Source organism: Diadema antillarum, unplaced genomic scaffold (assembly GCF_040938485.1).
Source record: "Diadema antillarum isolate AM-2024a unplaced genomic scaffold, OU_Dant_1.0 seq00000079_RagTag, whole genome shotgun sequence".
Lineage (NCBI taxonomy): Eukaryota > Metazoa > Echinodermata > Echinoidea > Diadematoida > Diadematidae > Diadema > Diadema antillarum.
In genome coordinates, this window is record NW_027271172.1 from 758,224 (window position 1) to 785,119 (window position 26,896).

General features: G+C 36.1%; 1 protein-coding gene across 1 annotated transcript in view; it reads left to right on the top strand.

Moving 5' to 3' along the window:
• The window catches only part of LOC139726072 (uncharacterized), a 34,646-nt gene that overhangs the window by 6,351 nt on the left and 1,399 nt on the right, over positions 1–26,896 (top strand). Inside the window, exons 7-22 of the mRNA XM_071637155.1 lie at positions 165–232; positions 1,571–1,621; positions 5,708–5,716; positions 8,994–9,129; positions 10,576–10,604; positions 11,484–11,717; positions 12,376–12,578; positions 13,272–13,336; positions 14,590–14,648; positions 15,597–15,653; positions 16,398–16,454; positions 17,249–17,431; positions 17,948–18,127; positions 19,540–19,669; positions 20,713–20,795; positions 21,321–21,446. Coding sequence (XP_071493256.1) covers positions 165–232; positions 1,571–1,621; positions 5,708–5,716; positions 8,994–9,129; positions 10,576–10,604; positions 11,484–11,717; positions 12,376–12,578; positions 13,272–13,336; positions 14,590–14,648; positions 15,597–15,653; positions 16,398–16,454; positions 17,249–17,431; positions 17,948–18,127; positions 19,540–19,669; positions 20,713–20,795; positions 21,321–21,446 — 1,670 coding nt within the window. The remainder of the gene's footprint in view (positions 1–164; positions 233–1,570; positions 1,622–5,707; positions 5,717–8,993; positions 9,130–10,575; positions 10,605–11,483; positions 11,718–12,375; positions 12,579–13,271; positions 13,337–14,589; positions 14,649–15,596; positions 15,654–16,397; positions 16,455–17,248; positions 17,432–17,947; positions 18,128–19,539; positions 19,670–20,712; positions 20,796–21,320; positions 21,447–26,896) is intronic.

Here is a 26,896-nt window from a genome sequence, read left to right on the forward strand (position 1 = left end):
TATTAGGAGAACCATGCATTATGGCAGAGGCATACCAGTTGGCATTGCGACATTTCTAGTTTTTTTTTTTTTAAATTCAGGTCATGCCACAAATTTATGAAAGAGCAGAAAATAACTCTTGTGGATGGGACTATTACATGTTTTCCTTTTTTCTTTAAATACAGCCCCGGCCTTGGCAGCCGAACTCCCCTGGAGAGAATTTAAAAAGGGAGAAAAGATGTCAGACGTCCATGTAAGTCAAAACCCGAGAGAATGTCTTTCTTTCTTTCTTTTTTTCTTTCTTTGCAATAGCAACAGAAGGTACATATATAATTTCCCTGTATCGTTTAATCTGTACTGATATAAGTGTACGTATAGAATCTGAGCTGTTACTGTTGACCTGAGTGCAAGGGTATACCTTTATCAGTGAAGTTTGTGTGATCTCCATTTTTCTTTGCTTATATTGTACACAAAAACAACTTTATCTTATTGTCAGTTTGTTGTTGTATTTCTGAGAAAGGTTTTTTTTTGTGAAAATCATGTAATTTCCCTTTTCCTCTTTTGTCTGCACAGAGGAGCAGGTTCAATATTGTCTTCTTGATATGAATTTCTGTGTATGCCGACACTATAGAGGAAACTGAATGTTAGCACAATATAATCACTTTTTTGAACAAGCTCTCCCTGTTGTTTCAGACATTCTGGATCAAATCAAATATTTATCCAGACACATGGCTTCAAATTAACAAACTGTCTTCTCCTTTCACAAAGAGCATGTAAATTGATGTGAACCACATTGGGAGTCAATTTTGGTTTGTTTGTTTTTTCTACAGGACTTTGACTTACTTTTCTGTATTCTTTTCTGTGAAAAGAGTACTTCTCAATGATAGCAAAGGCTAGAAATGTATTTTCTTGACAGTCTCCTGTATTTCCTTCCTTTTGTTATATGATCTGTTCACTCATGCTCTTATGTTAAAGATATGATTGAGATTATCAAAACATTGAAATGAAATGCAACTTCCTGGCATCATGATGATGGAGGAAAAAAAATAAATGAAGTACAGGCACATTAGCTACACCATACATATACATAGGGTAGTGTATATGTGAGCCAAGAAAAGAAAACATGAAACTACAAACGTCACCCATAAATGACATGTACTTTTCTTGGAAAAGAGTAGCTTGATATATTTGTATTACCTGTGGCAGAAATATAAAGCATTAGTCATAGAAACGTTGACAGATTTTGCTTTTATGTTATCTGCTTATAGTCTTTGTCCATATTTTGTCTGCTTTTAGTCTTTGTCTATATTTTGTCTGCTTTGTACGCCATGTTGTCAAGTGTGTCATCAAGATAATGCCCATGAAAATCAAGTGTCTGTATAATAATTTGATTGTGGCTTCTTTTTTTTCCATGTTTTGCAAGAAACTGCTAATGCCGCTGAAATTTTTTGTTGATTATTTAATGTATAATTGATTTCATTTCAACTCACCTCCAGCTTTAATTTCCCTGTACTTGTCTGTACGTTTTTGTTTGTTCATTTGTGTGTTTTTGTGCATGTTTGCTTATGTCTTTTGTCCCTTTACCCTCTAGGTGGCCAAACTTCTCCCTATGCGCCCAGTCACTGCAAAAGCGGAAGAACTTGTTAGTCCCCAGACTCTGTGCTTTCAATGTGAAACAAATCTGCATGCATATCAAAACATTTTAACTGTAATAAGGGAAATTATTATATATTTTTCTCACACTTAGAGGGATCTCTATCCCAAGGGGAAGATATCTGCTGCATGAATGCATGTACAGTAAATGTGAAACAGTGGACAGTGAAAGTTTGAGACAAATTGGACACATGTGCAAAATTGTGACGGTATCAAAATATTTTGCAAGTCATCTAAACAAGCATTCACATATATCGCATATATTTTAGTTGTCTCTTCATCTGGCAACTGTGTACAACACTCACTTCTATTTTTCATGTGTGTGTGTGTGCATAAATGACACAAATGTACGTTTCTCAGATTAAAAGTATCTTCTTTAAAACTTCTCAGATTCTGCAAAGAATATTACTTTACTTTCATCACAAATCAGGATGGAAAATTATCCAGTCTTTTTTGTCTGCCAAGCAAATGAAAAGGCTGCAATGATGCGAAATAAAATTTGGTCTTATGAGTGAGATGACTCTTCCAAATGTCGTGAAGGATATACAAACATTGGAGATGACTTGTGATCGACTGATCGTTATCAAACTTTCGCTGATCTCTTGTTTCAATTACACACCAAAACAATTATGGATGTCTCCCTTTAATTCCTATTCTAACACTTCTAGTGCATGCTATGTGCAGATGTTGTATTTCTAACTTTTGGATTAGTCTTTTTGATGGGAACACTTTTCTGGTGGTGGGCAGTGATGTATTTCATGCTATCAGCTCCTTCATGCCACAATTCCTTTTGTACGGGGATAAGAATGTTTTAATTCTCCTAACTTAAAGTGATTGCTTGGAGGAATGCTGTTGTCACATTGTTACACCTGTCAACAGTTTGAGATCATTATTCTATAATGAATTCAGTGCTGGCTCCAGGTGGGGGTGCACTTTGTGCGTGCCCCCCCCCCCCCTTTATGTTTTGTTAAAACAAAAGAAATACAAAGAAAAATTGGAGGGGGGCATGTGTGCCCCCTTTAATTTTGTAAAGACGCCCCCCCCCCCCCTTTTACGGAATTCCTGGATCCGCCCCTGGAATTCCCTGTTGAATCTGAAGTATGCGAATATATAGTATTTGAGAACGTGGCAACAGATTTATAGAATGCTTCTCTTCCAACTAGTCAAGGATACAGTCAATCATTTGCAATGATTTTTACTACTCAAGACTCATTCTTTTCCAAACTCTAGCATGATTTCACTACTCAAGACTAATTCTGTTGTCACATTGTTACACCTGTCAACAGTTTGAGATCATTATTCTATAATGAATTCAGTGCTGGCTCCAGGTGGGGGTGCACTTTGTGCGTGCCCCCCCCCCCTTTATGTTTTGTTAAAACAAAAGAAATACAAAGAAAAATTGGAGGGGGGCATGTGTGCCCCCTTTAATTTTGTAAAGACGCCCCCCCCCCTTTTACGGAATTCCTGGATCCGCCCCTGGAATTCCCTGTTGAATCTGAAGTATGCGAATATATAGTATTTGAGAACGTGGCAACAGATTTATAGAATGCTTCTCTTCCAACTAGTCAAGGATACAGTCAATCATTTGCAATGATTTTTACTACTCAAGACTCATTCTTTTCCAAACTCTAGCATGATTTCACTACTCAAGACTAATTCTGTTGTCACTTTGTTACACTTGTCAACAGTTTGAGATCATTATTCTATAAAGAATTCAGTGCTGGCTCCAGGTGGGGGTGCACTTCGTGCATGCCCCCCCCCCCCTTATGTTTTGTTAAAACAAAAGAAATACAAAGAAAAATTGGAGGGGGGCATGTGTGCCCCCTTTAATTTTGTAAAGACGCCCCCCCCCCCCCTTTACGGAATTCCTGGATCCGCCCCTGGAATTCCCTGTTGAATCTGAAGTATGCAAATATATAGTATTTGAGAACGTGGCAACAGATTTATAGAATGCTTCTCTTCCAACTAGTCAAGGATAGTCAATCATTTGCAATGATTTCACTACTCAAGACTCATTCTTTTCTGAACTCTAGCATGATTTCACTTCTCATAACTCATTCTTTTCCAAACTCTAGATGTCCAGTCATTACTTCTCAGTAATATCTATTCTGTGTTAACACTCATAACATGTTTTTGTAATCTGCATGTGTGGAAACCAAGTGGTAGTAATGTATGCTCAATGTATCAGCTCTCTCATGTTAACTGATTTCATGCTTTACAAGCATAGGGGCTTTATTGGGTAAAGAGAAATGAATGTTTTAACACCATCTAATTATACATATCATCATTCTAAGCATGTAACTCACATACATATGAAGAATTTGCATGAAGATTAGACTACACAAAGTGTAGTTGCAAACAATCTTGGAGTAGAGGCATACATACTTGGCAGGCATTATGACTATGGTTTATATTATTTCAGCTCAGACCTGTTGTTCAAAGCAAAATCCGTACTTCAACATCGACTTTGACTTAAAGTTGTGAACATTGAATAATGTCATTTTTATACTTTATTCCAGGTCAGATGGTCAATAGACTTGCTATTGTAATCAATGTTAATGTGAATCAATATTACTGTGTGTACACCAGTGTGACTCTATAGGAAAATAGGAGAAATGGCTGTTGTATGCTCTGATCTAGCATCAACATGGTGATAGGTCATGTTGCAAAGCAGTGACATGGGCGATCTTGACAGAACCTTTATTCTATTTTATTCAAAATATGTTTCCATCATTTGTGAGGATGTGAAGAAAGCCTATGAAATAAAGTTTAGTGAAATTCTAGCTAGTTTTTCTTCTCAGAAGTTTTCCTGAACATTTTATGTGGCAATTATAGATGATGTTTGGATTTGAAAGAGAATAGCAGAGAAATTTGTCACAGTTGAGTCCAGACCATTGACAATATATCACCCTCCATCTTTACATCTAGCATTAACTACTGGACTGATTTTTGTATACATGTCTGATTGAATATTTCCCTTCAGCAAATTAACAAATCCAGTTCAGCTTACAGTCGATGTTTATACTGAGCGTACACATTTCTAGATTTACTGCATACAACAAAGCAAATTCCCCTGTTCTGATATAACTAAAACTAATGAACTAATTACATGTACTATGAAATGCATCAAAAATGTGACTCACGCTCTTGAAGTCCTTGAGACAGATGTGTATCTATGTGGGTGTGTCTCTCTATATGATATACACACATACACATCATTATGCATATTTTATGTTTATATAACATGTGAATACGCATATATGTAAGTGTAGGCTTAATGGTTACCAGTATTGTTGACTAACTGTTGTAACACTATTTGGAATGTTTGAGAAATTTTAGCTGACAGTACTATTAAAGCATTTGTGCACTGTGTCTTCTGATGAGTAAGTGGTTAAAAGAGGTATGTAGGAAGAGTTGTGAGGACTTTAATGATCCTACATTGGACTTTTCATCATATTAACAAAGAAGCAAGATTGCATTACTTGTATAGTCTCAACATCTCTCCATTTCTGCATGATATTCTGTCAATTCTATCAATAACTGAATACTGTAACATTAGCCAGCACCTTTTCCTGGTAGAGTTTCAACCCATAATGGTAAATATCTGTTTTTCTGTAACATCATTTTAATTCACACTCAGTGGGATTGAAGGTGCCCTGTAACCATGTTGAAGCAAGTCAGTATGAAGAGTCAGATTCAAACTGCTTAGTAGTTAATCTTTCATTTATCCATCAGCTAGGGTACAAAAAAAAAAATGTTATGTAATAATCGGTATGGTTATGCAATGATATGCTATTTGAAAATGAACAGTAACTGTTGTACAATCTCGCCAAAAAAAAAAGAAAGAAATCAGTACTGTCATGAACCCCAATACAACTATAGCTTTTAGAATGCGCCTCTTTTAGTTATAATGTCATCACTATGTCATAGCACTGTGTCGCTCAGTCATTGTAGATGTGTAGCCATTTAGTGTACAGTCATTTGCATGTGCATGACATCTCTCATTATTATTGCCTTTTTTCTTTCTCTTTCATTGCCTGCCCCTTTCGCATGACCTTTGACATTCTCTCTGCAGATTGAAGGAGTAAGTGCACACAGTGTTTTGTTTGTTTTGTTTTATTTTGTTTTGTCTATATCTTTTGTTTGTTGAGAGTTCTATAGCATTAATTAGCAACAATTTGAGCCATGAGTACATTGTGTATATATGTGACCCTGCACCTCAAAACAAACAAAAAGTCGCCAGACATGAATTTTTAGCTAAGACCATATTCTGAAAGAGCAGACTTTAAGCTTTAAAATGATGTATAACTCCAATCGAGTGGACTCTCCTAACCTATCTAAATATTGGAAAGAAAGCACAAACTCAGGAAAAGTGTGAACTGAGAAAAGAAGCTCTGAAGTACAGTGTCTATTCAAGCGCTTAATCTTTACCAACCCGTGCTGGCTGTGCGATGAATGGGACAAAAAACAGGAAGTAAACCACCAGAGTATCAACAATGAAGGGATTATTAGATTAAACTGAAATTAAGCATGCCTCATGAACACATTCTGTCCATAATTAATGCCAATTTTCAAAGCAGTAGCACTATCCTTTCAAAAGTTATTAGAGTTCAAAGTGAAGAGTGTGGACAAGGTTTTTCAGAAATGAAAAAGGGATTCTAAAGACACACCTAATCACACTAATCTACCAAAAATGTTCGAGATAAACTGCTAAAAAACACACTTTCCTGCCCGTTTTATGATACCAAATTTTAGCATAATGTAAAAGTAGACCCGCTCTTTCAGAAAATATGAAAAAGTCAAGTTCAGCTAGGTTGACCCATTTCACTTATTTTCAGTCCTCACGCTAAATCAGTGTGTGCGACTTTATGTTCGTTTTGAGGTGCATGGTCACATATTGTATAATATGTGTTCCATCACATTGCTGTACATATGGAGAGTTCCTTTCCAAAAGACGCTAAATCCTATTTTTAGCAAATTGGACTTTCAACATCATGTATTTGTTATTAGTACTCCTATACACTAAAAGTCTTCAAAGTATTGAAATTCTTGCAAGAAAATTGAGAAATCACACCGTGAAAAATCAGTTTTGTTCCAAAAGTTGCTAACTTTATTCCTGTTTTGTTCCAAATCACAGTGGTGCTAAATCCAGCAGGATCCAATCAGAAACCTGAGTGTGTACATGTTGTACATTTACCATGCAAAACATCTTTTTTTTTTAATTCCAGAAGGTGCTAAATCCACAATATCCAATAAAATCAGTGTAGACACTACTTAGATTTTTCTGTGGCATGTTTTTTTATCCCATTATAGGATATTATTATGGGACATTAAGTTACTACATGAAAAGACTTTGGAGCATGTGAGATAAAAATCCAGGTTTTTCTTCTTAGTACCATCAGAAGTGGATTTGGCAACTTTTGGAGAGGAACTCTTCCATATTCATTCATGTGCTGCTTAATTTCTACATCACATGTATTTGTTGCAAAATGAATGAGAAATTACTCAACTGAAGTGTGCCTTTGGAAGAAAAGCAGGAAAAAGAACAAGTTGTCTCCATGTTTGCATTTATATGAATGCTTTAAGTTTGGCCTTCCATGATTCACTTCACAAATCCAATGAAATCAGGGTATACAAATTGTGCTGCGTGTTAAAAACATGAAACTTGTTTTGTTCTTCTGCTGTGACATTTATCCAGTGTGAATGTGTTTGCGCTTACTTGCTTTTCTTTCTGAATAATGGGCTTGGAAAGTTCGGCTCTTTTTTTTTTTTTTTTTTTGCTTTTGTTAGGGAGCCCATTAGTGACTGTTATCTTCTAAGAGTAAGGGAACAACATCTGACAGCAAGAAATGGTGTTGACAGGAAACAAATGACAATTCCCATGGCATAAAGGTTGATGTTGATTTACTGCCCTGTGAATGCAGGAATTTTGTAGGCGATCTATAAAATCAACAGGTGAAGGCAAATCACCCTTTGAAAATAGACCCGAGAGCCATTATAGCAATTAAAACCAAAGACCATGTTGTAGTTATAGAAACTGTTTATATTATGTTTTTACGTAACATATTAAAGTACTATAGTCATCAACATTCTAATCATTCGTGCATGACAGCAGCTTACTGGAGAATTGGCGCTAAGTGTTAGCAATCTTAAAAATGATAAATAACTTAGATGAAAGTGGATATAGAATGCAATAAATGTCAAGAAATATAAAAAAGCTTACCGCTTTGTAGTTGTCATAAACCAACAAGCACGGTTTCTTATCTGCCTTTAAAAAAAAAAAAAAAAAGATTGCTGCAGTTATGTGACTGTACTATGGGCATGTATCTGTTGATATTTCTTTGTTTAGATTTGAAGAATCTGTGAACAATTTATGTTTTCCAAAGCAAAGCATATTTCCCACAAGTCTGCCCAAACAACATGACTATTTTCAACAAACTCAAACTGCATAATAATTTGCTCTGCCCTAACCTTTTCATTACAAACAGTCTCCTCTTGGGGGTGAAGTAGGCCTACTAATGCGAGTAGCAGACACCAAAACACAGACCAATTTTGGGGAAGAATTTTTGCAGAGTTGATTGTCAAGTATGATGCAAGGCAATTTCTGAAGATTTTCTGTGTCTTTTATGCAGAGATGATTTCTTTTTGTAGGTCATAAATATGTCGAAGGAGCAAGTGAAAAGCTGTGAGCATAGAGCTGGCTTTTATTCATGTATGCTATGAGTGTACACGATAAGGCACTCTAAACTAATAACTGTTGTAATGAATGAGGAAATTACTCTAAAAATGTTACAGTAATCAAATATTAGACATATTTGATGCTGTCTCACAAAGCAGGCATGCTAATGTGTGCTCATGAGATGACTACATATCAAAGCAGAGCAAACTGCAATTTCTAAAAGTGAATACTGGTCTTTCTGCCCTCATTTCCTGCATTGGATTCTTTCTTCTAAAAGGGCACATCTCCAAATTATAGATATTATATTTTTATTTTCCAAGTAAGAGCAAAAAATTGCCTACCAAAGCCAAGTTGCATATCATCATAATGTGTATTTGGCTGGTCTGCATGTGCAAGTAGATTAACGCTCACTAACCCTCTCAATGCCAGATTTGGCATTTCTTCATTGGGCTTGTGTGCAGTCTTGGTGCACAATTTGTGAATTTGGCCTTGAAAGGGTTAAGTAGCCTGAGGATCTATGGGTTGATTGAGGATAGGTTTGCTGTGAGGTGCTGTGAGCATGCTGTTTGTGCATGCTCATGTGCAGAGATGAATATTCATGATTTGCATAGATGAATAATCATGCTCTGCAATGATGAATATTCATACTTCCCATCTCATCTCTCTTTGTGCCGATGAGCAGAAGGTTGCATTGGAGAAGATTGCGGAGAGGATCCATGATATCTGGGGGAAGATGGAGGATGCGGCGGCCAAGTCTACCGATATATCCCCCATCAAGTCACCTGACAGAGATGGGATTCTGCTCAGCCAGATTGAGGGTGAGAGCGCAATTTTTTTTTTCCTTTCTTGTCTTCGTCAATCCCAAACTTTTCCTTGAAAGTGTACCAATACCCTGGAAATCACATTTTATTACAGCTAGTAAACACACAAAAAAGAAACAGTCATAATTCACCTGTGATAGCCCCTAAAAGTACACATATTTTGATAAAACAGATCACTTGTGCTCCGTAAGCACTGGTTCTGATGTGTGCGCGTGCTATCTACAATTGTATATGCACACGTTTTTATGAATAATATAGAGATTCCATGTTAATCGGTTAGCTGATCTTGCGCTTGCATTGCATATCACTATCATTGAAGACGTATGGGGGGGGGGGGGGGGAATATTGATTGAAAGAATCAGATGATCGACTACTCTATTTAAGTCATTTTTGTTTTTGCATATATATACTCTTTAAGATTTATATTTAAACCCCAATATATGATAATCAGAGTAACAAAAAAGAGTATAATATTTTGCAGAGGCCATGTCTCAAGTACTTTGTATAACTACTAATATTGCAAACATAATGCTCAGGGTATTGATACATTTTCAGAGAGATGTTCTTTAGTATTACAGTGAATTTAGTATGTAAGAATTACAATGATATTTGTAAAGAGCAAAAGATTTTTCATGAAGCTTTTTGAGGACGCATGAAATGATTTGTATGTGAAAGGCATGAAAAATAATTTTGGTCAATGATTTTGCAACTTTCCGATTTTAAGATATCATTTGCCAAGTCAAATGCAATACCTGGCACCCATACTTTTTTTCTCGAAGGAAATGGATAAGTACATTCATTTTAGAATCCATAACAGGGCATGGAAGGTCATCAGCAATCTACACTTAAAGGGGCATTCCAGATGATTTTCATAATTCCACATCATGTAGTACATAAATCAACAGCTCCATTTGTGGAATTTATTGTGGTTCTTGAGCAGAAAAAACAATACTTTGAAAAACCTTAAACAAATTGCACTGAACAAGGATGATGACATAGGATGCTCACATATTTCAGAAATATTGCAGTGTAATTCTATTACAATTCCGCTTGCTTGCGAGTTCACCTGTGTATAATCTTTGTATGCCTTTTTCTTTTGTTCTGCTTCCTTGAGCCCCAACTCATGCATTCTTCGGGTGACCCTGCCATGTCATCATCCTTGTTCGTTGCAATTTGTTATAAATTACGAAAATGTTCTTAATATTCTTCATCCCAATTATCATGAATTCTGAAACTCTGTCCACAGGAGAACTAATTTATAGTTGTTCAAATGTGAAAAGCTGAATATCATCCGGAGGTCTCCTTTTAACCTGATGAGAAACTTGAGAGGCGATAGCAGCACCACCTCAACTCGCCACTTTCATCTCATGACGAAAAATAATAACAATGTAATATAAGCAGTGTATTAATCTCTGGTAAACTGTTGGTCATGTTACATTCCAGGATCCATCGGTACAGCACATCCGTCTCCAGTACCGGTAAGTCAGCAAGTGCCACTCTCCTGTCAAAACCTGTACTCCTGTCAAATTTTCTACATGTGCAAGAGTCTTAAACTGCTTCTACACCCTTCTTAATCTGATAAATTGTTATTTCGTTGCATATTAAAGTCCCAGAAACAAGACATCCAATTATTCCCCCCTCCCCCCAAACAAAAAACAAAAAACAAATTGAGTGTTGTTGGGGATGTGCTGGGATGTAAACATTAGTAATCTATTATTGGTGTATTTGATATTGTGGAATTTCCTGTCATATTTAGCTTTTCTTCTCTTTCATAAAAATATTCTTTTATCATTGAGATACGACAGTATTCAGAAAAGAACAAGGGAGAGAGATTGGTGGATAGAGCCAGAAAAATACTGTAAAAGTGGATATTTTCGCGTGACTAATTTTTCGCGCTTGGCCGGGTCGGTAGAGTTTCATGTGTTTTTAATTCCGCGGAATCAAGACATCACGCACAGGCACATATGGCATGCAAAAATATTCGCGTGCTTTTATTTTCGCGCTAGTTTCTGGTTGCGCGAAATGCGCGAAAATTTCCACTTTTACAGTAGAGAAAGAGGGAGAATTGTATGTATTGTGTGACTGATTGTATGTAGGAAACTTGAGCCGAACACAATAAGTTTTGATGTATTGATGAAAGGTGCTAAGTTATGATCATGTAAGTTTCAATGTGCTGATGCTGGTCAGAACATGATGTGCCCAAAGGAGAGACATGTGGAGAGAATACCCTCTTCAAGGAAAACTTAATTCTTCATTTTTTGTGTTATTGATGTTATACTGAAATTTGTTTTCTCTCTCTTTATCTTTAAAAGCATCTGAATACAGTTAGTTGTTCTTTTCTTTCCATGCAGATTCAGGTGGAGTCAAAGAAAGGCTCTGCCCTCAAGGGGGATAAGACCCGCCCTCAAACCAGGATGTCCCTGGCCAGGGCGCGATCGGTGGCCAAGTCCTTGACGGAGTTCGAGGAACCGCTCCCGATGCCCTTTGCCAGCCCGCCACGGACTGCTATCAGCTCCAACGCACCACACCTTGTGTACCACCCCAAACCTGTCCCTCCCCCTGCAGTGCTCCCCCTCACCAGGACTGTAAGTGTCTGTTCTCTTTTTCTTCCTCAGGCATAAAAGTATTTTGTCCCTTCTCAAGATGTCATTCATGCATTCTGATGATTCTCACAAATATTATTTCAGGTTTGTTTTAAGTTCTTACATCTTCTATCTGTGCCTGCTCAATTATCATCTAAGAACAGCACAATGCACTTACTCACTAATTCAAAGTGTGGTCTTGTACTGAAGTTAAATGAAGGTGTTCAGGAAATCAAACTGAATGAGTGAAATGATATTTCCAGATGGTCAACTCACAAATTTGACTATAGAGTGAAATTTACCTTGTTCATAGCACCAGTGCAGAGGCAGAAGGACACATCTCCATAGACCTTTCAAAGTGTTACTCATCCTTTTGTTTCAGAACAGACAAAACAAATTCCATGTCCCCTTTCCTTCACAAAGGTGTCTGACAGTAATTCTATCTTTTATTACAAATGGAATTCAACCAATGAAATGTGCCAGAACCAACTGCATCATGATCATGCATATATCTATGAAGAATACCAGTTTTACTGCAAAGTTGTGACTGAATGCCAAATGTTGTGCAATAAGATCTACCTGGGAATGTGAGTGCCATTTGCTCAAAGTGTATGCACTCCTAAGTTAGAGTTTTGAATTTATTCTTTGTTGTCTTAATCAGAACCATGAGAAGTTCTACCCTCGGACGTCCAGCAACTGGAACCCAGACAAGCCGCAGAAGACGGAGCGCACCCTCCGCATCGTCAACCAGATGAACGTCGCCAAGGAGACCAACCTCCTGGTGTACAAGCGGAAGGAGAGCAACCGACGGAAAAGTTGTCAGAGTGCCATGAAGGTCAAACCAGCTCCCGGGGGTCTCAAATTGTGAGTTGTCTCATGAAGTCTCTTGCCTACTACATGTACTTTCCATGGTTACAGGGTTTCAGAGAAAAAAAAAAGCACAAGACATGGCACATAGAACAAACATTCCCAAAAGACATTGCCGTTCAATTGACATCTTCCATTGGTACGATAGTGGCTCAGGTTCATGCACATACATATACCAAACTGGCATCTGCCACAGTAAAATTGGTGTTTGCAAAGTGGTTCACTGGTAGGCTCATTTACAGCTAAAGATATTCAGTAAACTACCAGATATTAGATCAAAACTTTATAGCAAATTTCTCAATAGCTCAAATGATGATTTCCAAAAAAGAACTGATACAAATACTTGCCAAAGTTGAAACCAGCAAATGGCTCACATTTGGAATACAAGCAACATTTTTAAAGAAGTCAGTGTGCATTTAAAATGTTAATTGTCGTATGCAACAGTTTGATATCGTATAACATGAAAGAACACTATTTTTTCATGCTGTCATATTTTGTGTATAATATCCAAAATATGGCAGTGATTTCAGAATATTACACACATGATGTGTTTGTGCAGTGTTGCATTTCATGGGTTCTTGTTTTTGGTTTGTGTTGTTGAATGAAAATGACCACAATCTTCTGTGCTATATTGAAAATGGTTATGCCAGCATATATGTTAACCAAATGCCATTCTTCCTATACCCCCAGGAGGAAATGGAAGAACGTTTGCAATGCCATGGCAACGGCTCAAATCACTGCCTTCATGGGATCCAGTAAGTATACCTGGGAGAGGGTGAATGCCTGCATTTACTCCGCCTTTGTACAAACTCCCATTCATGATGTACATTGTACCTTGTGTTCGTCACTTCCGAAAGGTCCTCTAGGGACTATAGCTGGAAGTATTTGTAACTTGGGGTATGACAAGAGTGGATGGGAGTGAAGTTACTGTAATTACACAGTTTGAATTAGTTTAGTTTAGAGTGAATTAATAAAGTGTAGATTTGAAAGTCGTGCTGCGTTTGATGTCCACGGTATGCTAGGGGAGATAATTCCAGAGTTTCACAGCTTCAGGGGAAAAGGACTCTGCGAATGGTGTTAATGAGCATTGGAACACAACTAGCTGCTTGTTTTGTGTGTTTGCCTACTTCTTAGACTTTTCTTCTGAAGATAGTTTCCTGATGGTAGATAAAGTTCTGCATTGAGTATATTGTGGAGTGTGGTTAGCCTTTGGATTAGGCGTCTTTTTTCTAAGCAATCTTAGTGAAACAATCTCATACCGGTATCGTTCAGATTGACTTGCGCTAACCACTCCGTTTTTAGAATAGTCACTCTTACTAAGTGTGTCTATTCAGTCAACATCACGCAAATGTGCCTCCTGTACTGAACACTGTGTAGATTTTGCACCCATGATATTTTGAAATTAAGAATCTCCCCAATTATGATACACATAAGTATCCCTATTCAAGAAAAATTGTGGTAATTTCACGTCTTCAAGACAACATACACCAGTATATTGCATTTCTGCCACAGGAGGCAATATTTTTGTGAGCTGTTCATTTCATGAATATTGGTCAGCTGGCAAAAATTCTAAGAATCGCTAAATGTCTGGCATATACAGTATATCAAGTATGGTGTGCAACTGGAGATCAGTGAAAGCCTGTAATGTGCTCTGCCATTGAGGCATGACACTAGTGAAGTTGATTGTTATGTCACATATAATGGGGAATATACAATTGTATATCTTATGGAGTAAGGTAATGGTCCTCTGTGAGGATTTACGATGAGCTCATGTATGGAAAGCACTTGAAAACCAAGAAATTACTGGTACAAAATTCAGAGGGGAAAAAGAGAAATTGATTGAATAAGATGAAAGAAGCAAGTGTAAAGTAATTAAAACTTACATTAGGTAGTTGCACAATATCTGTTGCTCTGTAGACTGTTGGTTGTGGCCAAACTGTAGGTGCACAGAATATGGAACACACACTCACCTGTACTTACGTCTTTTATGTCTTCAATGTGTTCACAGAACATGGAGGAAAGGGTAAAGTCTTGGAGAAAGATGAGCCAAGGTGGAGGAGAGTTGAGGTGAGAAAAATTTCAGTCTAGGAGAGGCACTCATTTTTGGAGATTAGTTGTCTACAGTTAAAGGGTGTGTACAGCTCTGGTCGAGGTGTAGATTTAGCTTTTAACGTTTTGCAAGATATTCAGAAACCACTCTATGAGATGTTAAAGAGCATGCAGTTCTAAGGGGTATCAAAAGTTTATTCGATGAAAATCGGTTTTGAAATGGCTGAGATATCCAAAAACAAGGTGAAACAAAAAGATCCTAATAAAGTTGTGGCATGCCGCCTTTTATTATTAGCACTTTTTGGGATATCTCAGCCATTTGAAAACCAATTTGCATCAAATAAACATTGAATCCTTCTTAAAATTACATACTCTTTCATATTTCATAAGAGACTTTTCATTATCTCACTTAGGAATGTTCAAAACATGAATCCCTACCTCAACCAGTACTGTACAGTTCCTTTAACCTATCAAGTATAATCTATTATGATATTTCACTCTTCATTGTATAAAGCATTTCAACCCTTTCATTTTAACCTTTTGTTGTTCATTATGTAGTTGCTTGTTTTTTGATTGCAGAATTTTTAAAATCCTTTTGATTCATTGCAACTGATTGACAAAGTTGCCCTACATCGATGTGATAAGCATCAAATTGGTCAGTGTTTCATAGTAGCTATGATAGAAATCATTGGCATACATACTCAGGCAGGATTCGAATCTACAACCTCCTTATCACTGAACAGCCGTTTCTTCTGTGCTTTTGATTTATGTTTTATATAGTTTTGAAGCACTGAAACTAACTGATAATATTTCAAGATTTGGGGAAAGAAATTTATGTGTATTTGGAACAATATTTCATATCCAGGTTTTAGAAAACATATGCCTGAAATACATGTGATAATCAAAACCTCTCTTATTATTCAATCAATCTCTGCCTTGTTTGCTCCCTGGTATATATCTATCCAGTTTGTTCTTGGAATGCTGAATTCTGATCGCGTGACCGAAAGATGCGATGCAGCACGGGTGAGTATGGAGAGGTGGAGAGAATAGTGTCACAAGTCACAAATATGTTGTTGGCTTTAGAATGAAGAAAGTCTCATCACATTAGAAAGGTCTTGCAGTGATGTCAATTACTTGGTAGTATGTGTTTATCATTTGTATTATTATTATTATTATTATTATTATTATTATTATTATTATTATTATTATTATTATTATTATTATTATTATTATTATTATTATTATTATTATTATCATTATTATTAGTATTAGTATTAGTATTAGTATTATTAGTATTATTAGTATTATTATTATTATTATTATTATTATTTCAATCCTGGTGCAAGAGAAGAAAATGTCTTTTGGATATTTTTGGTATGTAGAGGCTAGCAGCCATGGGGTGTAGTGTTTTGGTTTTCTTTTTTCCATTCTCTGGCAGCTGCATGTCTGTAGCATGATGTCAACTTTTGTGGAAAAACAAGCAAACAAAAACCCAAACCAACCAAACTACTATTGGAATGAGATGAACCTTTAGGAAGAAGGTGCCTAGAAATATTGAGAAAAAGCTAAATTAAGTCAAAACTTTGATTTTGTCTTTTAATTCCTTTTTCAATGACTCTGGTTCATCTAGAAAAGAGAGGTTACACCTCAAATCGTGAGGGAAAAAAATCTAAACACAGATTTGCTATGTTTTGTTTTGTTCTCAAATGTACCAATCTACACCTATATGTATTTTCTTTTCCATATATGTATTTTCTTTTCCTACAGCATTTGGGGGAGCTGGATGTAGTTGACCCCCTTGTCATAGAGGCTCTATCATTCAGGGTAAGGCTGAACTTTCTGTTTAAGAGACATTGATTTCATAGTATACCCATTCCATTTCTTCCAAGAATCGTTTTGGGTTGTGATTGCTGTAAGAAGTGTGTTAATCAAATCGTTTGTCCATATTAAGTTTGTTTCCATGTTTTCCAAGTATGAGTCATTCCATGAATACAAGTGATATCTTAAGACTCTTTTCTCGAAGAGAAATTGGATCACTTTCGTCTCTATAGTAATTTTATGTCAACTATGTTTGTTTGACTTTAAAGGTCTTGTTTACCATTGGGAGCAGTGATTTAAAAAATGTTCAAGATATCACATTTGATGCATATGTGTAGGTCAGTTGTATCACAAAACATCCTACCATATAAGAATTTTGCAATAAAACCTAAAATATCAGGAGATATCACTATTTTTCCCAGTAAATTGTAACGGTAGATGGTTTAGTCTGGAAACATTTTTATTGTAACCATTGTTCACATTTTGTATATTAAACAGACTTAACATTGATTATTCTAATTCAAATTTGTACATTGGTTGTTTCTATCCCCAACTCATATTTTAGAACTATTTTGAGGCACTAATGCTGGGTTTTCATTTCATGTGCAAATGGTAAATTATGCCTTTAAATCTGGTGTCATACAAGACACTGGCATATCTTTGTTGTAGTCATGCACTGATTGTAAGATTCTTTTCGAGTCCTGCCTGTATCTGTTATAATTTTTTTCAGCCTATTTATTGGTCTGACGGTTTCCATGTGAAAAGCAAAATAAACCATTTTTGGCTCCTTTCCTGTCTAGCTGGCTAATGACGAAGACACCAGGGTCAAGTTTGAGGCGGCCAGATCCCTGATGTCCATCGGCGAGTGGACAGACCCCGTGGTCAGCCTGATTGTCCAGTACATGAGGAAAGGGAGCTATCAGGCGAGGAGGGATCTCGTCGAGAGTATGATCAAGGCCAGAGGCAATGCCTTGCTCAACAAGGTGTGGTGATATTTGTTTCTCCTGCCTTTCCTTCTTATTCTTCTTCTTTTCCTCATCATTGTGTTTTTCTTGTGTTATTATTACTGTTGAATAATTTTGTTTTTGATGATTATCATTATTATGTTGTCATTGTTATTAATAGTTATGTTATTGTTGTTGTTATTATTGTTATTATTATTATTATTATTATTACTATTATCATTTTATTATTATCATTATTATTATCATTTTATTATTATTATTATTATTATTATTATTATTATTATTATTATTATTATTATTATTATTATTATCAGTAGTAGTTGTAATGTAGTAGTATTAGTATTAGTATTATCATCATCATCATCCTTATTATTATCACCATCATCAGTATCATTATAATAGTCTTCAACTTCTGCTTATTTTTATCTTCTTTTCTTTTACCGTAGATGAAATTATTTGTTATGCTCTTTTTGTACATCTCTGTTAAGACCTTTGACATGATTTTATTTTCCTCTTTGTGTACCCCTTTGCCAGAGTAATCCTCACATCAAGGCTCTGATTGCCATCCTGAAGAAGCTGTGCGCGGGCAATGACACCGGCGACCTGGGCTTCGACTGCGCCGTGTGCCTGGGCTGCATGTGTGTGCAGGACAAGTTGGCCAAGGAGAAACTCATGGGGATCTTGAGTAGCAAGGACATCAACGTCACTGCCAGGGTGAGTGGGGCTCTGCCAGCCAGTCTCAAGCATCCTGGGTCATAGCAATTATGTTTGAAATGTGTCTTGTGTCATGTTCAGTTGATTAAAGAACTAGTCACAGGAAGGTTGGGGAAGGAACATCGTATAAAAACAAACAAACAAACAACGTATAAAAACAAACAAACAAACAAACAAGCAAGCATACAAAAAACCAATGACTGTGTCTGCTGGCAGATGGAAGATAGAACACATAATTTTCATGAATCACATGATGATATGTCTTGATGGGGCATATTCAACTTAGGTCTTTGTATTTTGTTTTTAGTGCTACATTCTCATTAAATGACTACAATTCTCGATGTTGCAATTAGAAATTCATGCGTAATTTTCATGTTTTCATGAAAGATGTCACAGAACAGCAAATTTTTTAAGGGCAAAAAATGCAAGAGTTGTCTCATTACTGTGTTCGTCATTCTGCCGTAATAGAGCTCCATGGTCATATTTTACATTCAAGACTTCTCTGATATATGATAAAGTGTGTGCATCAGCTGACATGCCCTTTGTTTGCACTGGACAGAAATCTTCACTGTCAAGTTTTTCATTAATTTGCCATGCTGTGAATAATTTTGCAAGTTTAGGCCTACTCTGCTAACTCACAAAAAAGAAATACCCTAGAAGTTGTGAGATGTAGATTGCAGTTCAAATTCAGCTTCTTGAAGAGATTTCTATGGTCACACATATGAGCTTAAAAGAAAAAGAGAACAAATTCAACAGAATGCCACAGTGTAATGTCACAGCCATTCATCGCCATGGAAACTGGTTGTAAACAACCTCACTTGGCCCAACTATTTGTAAACATTATTGTTGCTGACCATGCTTGCACCTGGTTCCAACATATATCATCACCTGGTATTCTATTGTTGTGGACAATGCTCGCACCTGGTTTCAACCCATATCAGCACCTGGTGTTCTATTGTTGTTAACTATGTTCACACCTGTTTCCAACCCAAGCTATACCAAAAGACTGTGACATCATCACATCGTTACTATATTGAGATGAAAAAAAAGAAGAAGAAGATAATTCAAACAGCCCTAGGGGATGTGTCATGAAGTCGAACTTAATTTAGGATTGACTAAAAATTATGGTATGCCACTGGTTTCCCTGTTCAATTTCATTAGCCTGATGACCATCACTTCAAATTATCAATAATGTTTACAGAGTACATTCCTTTGTTATCTATTTTATCTTGTATTATCAATGGCTACATGAAAAAAGTCTCCAAAATCTTCATTTTCATTTGAAAGTTGAGCAACATTGAAGACACACACAGCACACCATAATTTTAGTCAATCTTAAATTTCAAGTTTGACTTAAATTCTTTGTGAAACACCCCCCTGACGTCATGTTCCATATTTTCTCCTTCCACCAGTCCCTTGAGATCCTGGTCCGTCAGATGCATGCCTCGGAGCCAGCAGTGGTCCAGATGGTCCTCCATCAACTCCAGTTCTCTGCGGCCTGGAAGTACCGGGCTGCTGCCGCAAAACTCCTTGTCTACATAGGTCAGTTTAACTTTTGACCTCTCCTTCTTCTTCTTCTTCTCCTCCTCCTCTTTCTCATCCTCATCTTTTTCTTCTTTTTTTTAATACTTTTTTTCTTCTTTTTTTTATACTTTTTTTCTTCTTTTTTTTCTGTGTCACTGTGAAGATGGTAGCCCCTTGTACAATGTAGATAGTATTCCATATTGCCTCTTAATTTTTTGTTTGTTTTGTTTTTCCTCATGTGTAGGCATTTGAGTAAAATGTTGGGTTTTTTTTAAGTTTAGATGCAAAACATTTTAGATTGTGACTAGCCTGTGTATTTCACTGTATCATTTTGTGTTGCAAGGGTGTCCTTTCTAAATCTCTTTCAGAATAAAGTGTACACATTTTTCTGATGAAATTGAAACACACACACTGGTGTGAAAATCAATGCAGATTATACACTTGTATAAGAAGTCATCAGTCAAATGAGGCTTCTGTTGTCTTTCTTCTTTTTTTTTTTGTTACACAAAAAGAAAATTCAGTTGTGTTCCCTGTTCATGGTTTTTGAAATAGAAAGACAGTGGCCTATTGTTGGAGCCTTTTCCAGTCTAAATTTCCTGAGGAGTTAAATGATTAAAGTGAACACACACGCACACACACACACACACACACACACACACACACACACACACACACACACACACACACACACACACACACACACACACACAAATGCTGCATAATATCTCTTCAAATTTTCAGAATTTGGACTGTGGTGTTTTCTTTTTGAAAATAAATTCGTACATATTGTCAAGTTTGATTTGAAGAGTATGTAACCATGGTTATCACAAGTCTTGCCTGAAAATCATCTCAGTTGTTGCATTGAAAATAAAAGATTAATGAATGATAATTGCATGATAACTTGATATGCAAATGATTTTGTGTCTTCAAACCTATCCAGATTGATATCTCATTATCAAATGTTGTGATGATGAGAGTTGGTTTGTAGCATTTCTTGCATCATATCAAATGATGCATAGAGAAAAGATGTTCTCTCATGCCATCATGGCTCACACACACAGGTCCAAAGTGCATCGCAACGGAGGCTGAAGCACAGAATATGTTTACAATTCTGGACAAGAGGCTGTATGATGACCCGAGCAGGGTGAGTGACCTTTGCCCTGCCAATCTGTCACTGAATTTGTATCATGTCAGATGCGAAAGATATGACAGTGTTTGTTAGGTATGAAGAGTGTGAATGCAACACCAGATACACATAATTTTCAGAGTTGTTGTTGCTGTTATTTTTTTTTTTATAAGGTCATCATCAAAACACGAGTGGGACCCCAAATGATCATAAAGAACATTGGAGAGAGAGAAAAAAACTATTTCTTTGGTGAAGTAGAACAATCAGCTACACACCTTTTATGACCATGACACAGCTTAGCTCTCAAATACTGCTTGCAGTTGCACAATCATGGACTCAAGAGGGAGCTCGTCACACCCCAGCACATTACTCCCTTGACAATGTGTCAAACAGAGGAATGGCATCAATGCTTCAAGCTGCACGTAATTTGCTCATACAAATGCTAGTCTCTCGAAGCTAGTGTGTCTGAAGGTTTTTTTTTCCTGTTTCTTGAATGAAAACATCATCATCATTTTTTCTTTATCTGCACCATGATGCGTGTAGGAGGTGAGGGGCGAGATCGCCACGACGATGACCTCCCTCGGGATGCGGGAGAAACTGCTGGAGCTGGTGGAGAAGAGACTGTTCCATGAGGATGATGATGAGAGAGCCCATGGGGTGCTGGCTGTGGTGAGTTGAGAAATCCATGACCAAAGTAGCTATGATGGCTGTTTATAAACCTTCTTTTAACCCTCTGCATACCATTTTAATTTCCTGTCCATAGGTAAAATGTGTGTGAAATGTATTCACATTGGACTCATTGGAAAAGAAAGAGTTAAAGAATATGATACAGTAATGATGATTATGGTCTTGTTTACACAAGGTAGCCTCTTTGATATCGCTGCTATTCTCCTACAAGGCATTACCGTTATTTTTTTTTCTGTGACAATGACAGACTTGCATCCATTTATACACCTGGGTAAAAGTTGGCAGAGTGGATGAAATGATTATGTTGTCTAAGATGTAGTGTATGTGCAAGGCATAATGTCATTGAATATGTAGATAAATGATAAATGTGATATATATGTGTATGTATGCATTGATGTATTTATGTATACGTACGCCTGTGAACATATCTATGAATGTTTGTGTACATGTGTGTGTCTTTTTTATGTATGCGTATATATGTGTGAATGTATGTGTGTATACAGTATATAATACAGGACAAGATGTCTCAATGGCCTTTTTACATTTGAGTGTAGGTACATGTAAGTACCGTGTGTGTAAATGGTAGACGAGTAGGTTGGTGGATGATAGATGTACATCGTTATACACATGAGCTGTAAGTGTAGTATGTCTGTCTGTGTGTGTGTGTGTGTGTGTGTGTACTCGTGCTTGTGTGTATCACAACTTTGTTTTACCAAAAGCCACACTTTCGACCCTAATCTAGTAATACTCATTTCACCTTGTCCTGGTGTTCGGATATATGCGGTGCACTGTTGTAGATGATTTTTTTTTTTTTTCTCCTGTACCAAGGAAGTTGAGTGCAGCCATTGCAACTACTTCAAAGAGATGTAGTATCACTTTAGTGATGAATACAAAATTGCATACGCCGTACAAATCGGGACTTCCCAACAATTTTGTTAGTGGTTAAATTTGTGATTGTGGAGTAAAGTACTGAATGGAGAAATGTATGCATGCATGTCACACTCATGTCGGGATCAGAGTTAATATTTTTGCATGTTTTTAAATTTGGAAATAGCACCCAAATTGCAAAATTCACAAAAATATAAAGAACCTCGTGAAATATGCAGCGTATAAAGAACTAGATTTAGGCATATCAAACATGACTGCATTTCTCCTACTACAATGGGGTGATCGTTCTCCAACTCAAGTCATCAGTTTTCGAACATTGAATGAAAGCACATGGCTTCTGGATGGATCACATCATTACCACATAATATATACAAAGTTTTAAAATCAAATCTCATACCATTTTTATATCACTCTTACAAGATCATTGTGTTCTGTGAAAAACTTACAAGGCACCCACCAAAATTACAAGAAGGTCTGTACAGTATTAATCCCTTTTAGAAAATAGTATTACAGTCTGTGCAATATGAAATGGCAAATGTAAAAGTCTAAACATGTTTGTCCCATTCCATATCCCACTTCTTGTGTAGAGTTTCTAACCTTTTGGTTTCTTACAGTTTCAGCAGGGAATGATTTTCCTGGTACCACATCACAATTTGCTATGCATATTTATATGACTGCTATACAAAATTTCCTGTGTGTAGCAGGTTTTTTTACATAGGACTGTACAGAACTTTGATAATTCTAAGTGTTTTCCCATTGATCAAAACTGCCAATCAAATTTGAGAAAATTATTCCTTGTTCAGGTTTCTACTGTTATTAATCAGTGTTTTCAAATTCCAAATACAAATAGAACATACACAATACTTCAAGCAATAGGGTATTGATGGGTCATCTTTGTTTTCTTAGTTTGGACTAATTAATGAAGTTATAAAGTAAGAAAAGGAAAGACAAAGGCACTTGATTAGATTTGTGTAGTGTGTTGTTGAGGATTAAACAGTTTTGTATAGATCAACACATTGATATTTTATAAAGTATCTTAAAAATTAGACTGATTAAGTTACAAACGAAGTTCAGGTGATTATTGTTTTATAGAACATGTTTACAACATCAATTTGAATATCATTTCGTTGTTCTATCTGTGTTCCTTGTATTATAAGAAAAAAAGCAGAAAAAGGAAGTAAGCAAACACTAGAGATGTAGAGAAATCATTCAAATTAGTGTCCTTTATAAATTGATGTATAAACTAGTACATGTGTGGTAAATTATCATTATAGTATATTTGGCATTTTAAGTGGACAATACAAGTAACAAGTAAAACAAAAACAAAGCAAAACAAGCACAATACAGGAGTAATAAATACAGCAAGTCTGTTTTCCTTTATTCTTCCATGTTATCACTTTGTGATATTCAAGATACATGAAAAGTAAGCAGTGATGGTGCTGCAGGTATTTTATGTAGGAGGAAGACATTGGATGAAAATTCTTCTTTTTTTTTTCAAGTACCCTAGGATAGAAAGAGGAAGTGACAAAGGTGAACAGTTTACACTTTGCCATGAATTTATCAAACACAACAAATACTACATCATGATAACTGCATCGCTGTAAGACACTGCTTAAAAGATTGCAACGGTTCAGTTTCAAAACGTAGTATCTCAAATTTTGCTGATCAGTCAATGTCATGACGTTCCAATGGATGAAGAAAAAGATCAAGTACAGGCGTATACCAAAGTTTTGATACTTGTTTTGTCACTATCAAGATATCTATGACCAAAATAGCCATGCTAATTGACTGTTTACTAAGTAATTTATCATAAAACTGCTGTCTATAGAAAGAAGTTACAATGGTACATCCAGCAGTTTCTCACAGATGCTTCACTTATTGAAGCATTTAGATGTCGTATGCAACTATAATTTTTGAACAGCTACCATTTTACCTAGCATCAAGAGACATTGCTAGTACGCAGAATTATTCAGCTCAGATTTATAAACTGGAAAAACTGTTACACAATGTCATTAACTTCAGTGTTTCAGATACAGTACAAAACAAAAAAAAGTATGAAGATGATTTTTTTTTTAATTTCAACATTTTATGTATGTGTACAAGCATGTTCTTTTTATGCTGTTGTCTTTTGTCTTGTGTATTATGCACGCTGACATAGCACAGACATCGCTGTTTGTGTAAGACCTGCTCTTAGAAATCACAGTCATTACAGATGGCACTTTAGAAATACATGTATTGTATGTATCTGTATTTCTGTGTTTATTACCTTTTATTATACTGTATTGAGCAAACTAGGGAGAAATGAACAAGAAAGATATGTTCGCAGCAGACAGAGCAATCTTCGAAACAGAAAATGAGAAGATTTTTGTAGATCTATTTTCTAATTAACTTGCGCGCAATCTGCAGTCTGCTGTTAGGGCCTCATTCTTCCTCTTTGGTTCTGTGGAACCATGGACGGTAAGAGGCGGCGATGAGGGAAGCGGGAAGCAAGCAGTTCCTGCCTTTGGTCATTCCACAAATTGTGCAACGTCGCTCACGTGGTGATCATAAATAATTAATGCTCTTGCGAAATTTTTGCAGCCAGGTAAAAAGTCTTGTCCCCGCGTGCTCCAAAAATAGAATTGACATTCATTTGTCACGTCAAGTGTTCTGTTAATAGATTTGTGATGTTGTAACCAGTTCACAGCAATGTCTTATTGAAAAGTGTATTGGAATGAAAGTGCTTCAGTATAATATATCGCTACAGATTCCATTATTGAGAACATCGTACGACATTATGTGTGACGTATGCGGATTCGTTAAATTTGAGTCCTGGAACGCCCTATTTTCTAGACCTATTGTGAAGGTAAGGGGAGATTTTCTGAACTCATTCCCTCAGTAACTGAAGTATTCTTGAAGTCCAAGAGAACTAAGAGTTGTCACATGTGAGCTATTTGGGGATTTCTGCAGGCAAAGTTTTAATTGAATAGAAAAGAAGTAGCTAATGATTTGTATTTGTAGAAAGATGAGAGAATATTACAGTCATCTTTCAATATCTTTATTGCAACATGGTAAATCAATACAAAGTGTATATGTTTATATTTCAGCCTATACTTTAATCTGTTTCACACTCAGTTTCTGTGTGATAAGAAGAAAATAGATATGTGAAGAAAAAAAAATCAACATCTATTTACCCTTTAGTCATACTGCTACAGTGTTAATATTCTGTGTATGTCTGGCCCAAAATTATCATTTACAACTACTGATAGTGACTGCTTCTAATGTATTGTTTGACCCAGTGCAGGATGTAGTTTTTGGTAGATATCTAATAGTCTTAACTATGCAGAGCTTGTTTCTATATAATATGAGCATGTGGTACTAAAACAAAGCAGAGGAGACAAGTAATACTCCAAATTGCATCTGTTTACTTTATTTAAATTCTGAAATCATATGGCATGAAATTGAATTAAAATGAATAACATTTGGAATGAAATGTAAAGATAAATGAATTTGAAATGACAAGCATAAAATGAAATCATGTATGAAATTGAAATGGATTTTTAAATGACGTGAAATCAAAATTGTTTCTGATCAAAAGAAATATCAAATGTTGAGTATAAAGATGCATTCTGTAATTTCATTTCATTTATTTTTTTCTGCCACTTTTTAAGTGAATACAAGTTTTACAGAGAAGAAAAAAAAATCATGATATGAAGTGTAAGGATACATTTTGACATTGTGATACATTAAAACACAGGCTTGTCAAAATCAATGAGCAATGTGAACTGTGTTTCCAATGTTTCCTTATGTTTGATGGGGTTGCAGAGGTTGACACAAAAAGCAGAACTTGCAAGCATGACAACCCTGAAAGAAATCTGTTCAAATAGACTTGTGTACTTGATTAAAGGTGCAGGTGCATGTATGTTGTAGGGGAGGGGGACTGGTGAAAGCGCAGAGGGAGCTTGGCCCTAATAATATGTTTTAAAATCCTTTATGTCAAGTTTAAACATGAAATGTATAAAAGAATGATTACTATTACTCAATACATAGCAAGAAATTAATATAAGTATTCAATTCATTACGCATTGACTCAATAATGTTTCATTTATACTTCTTTTAAAAGAAGTCAGAAAGTGTAGCTGTTTGAAGGAATTTGGTGATAAATATCACAGTCAGGTCCATGATCATTAAGGGCTTAATTTGCTAATAATATCATAGGATGGTTCAAATGGATATTTTTGCATTTGCATTATGGTCTATGCTTCTTCCATAATGAACAATATTGTTGTGAGAGCTTACAAAATAACTATATAATTGCACTTTATGGATATTTTACAGTGATTCATATCAGATGTACCTAGTGCTTCATGTGAGTTTCTTCATGGAATGTAAAATTGCAGCATGTGAAGTTTTTTTTTCTTCTTTTCTTTTCATATATGAGTGTGTATTATGTGGGTTCTTGTGGCATTAGTGATGGAAAAAAAAAAGAATATCAGTGTGCTCCTTCTTAAGACCTATATGTACATTTGTGGCAAGATATTTTGAGAGGCTACATGCTGCAAAGA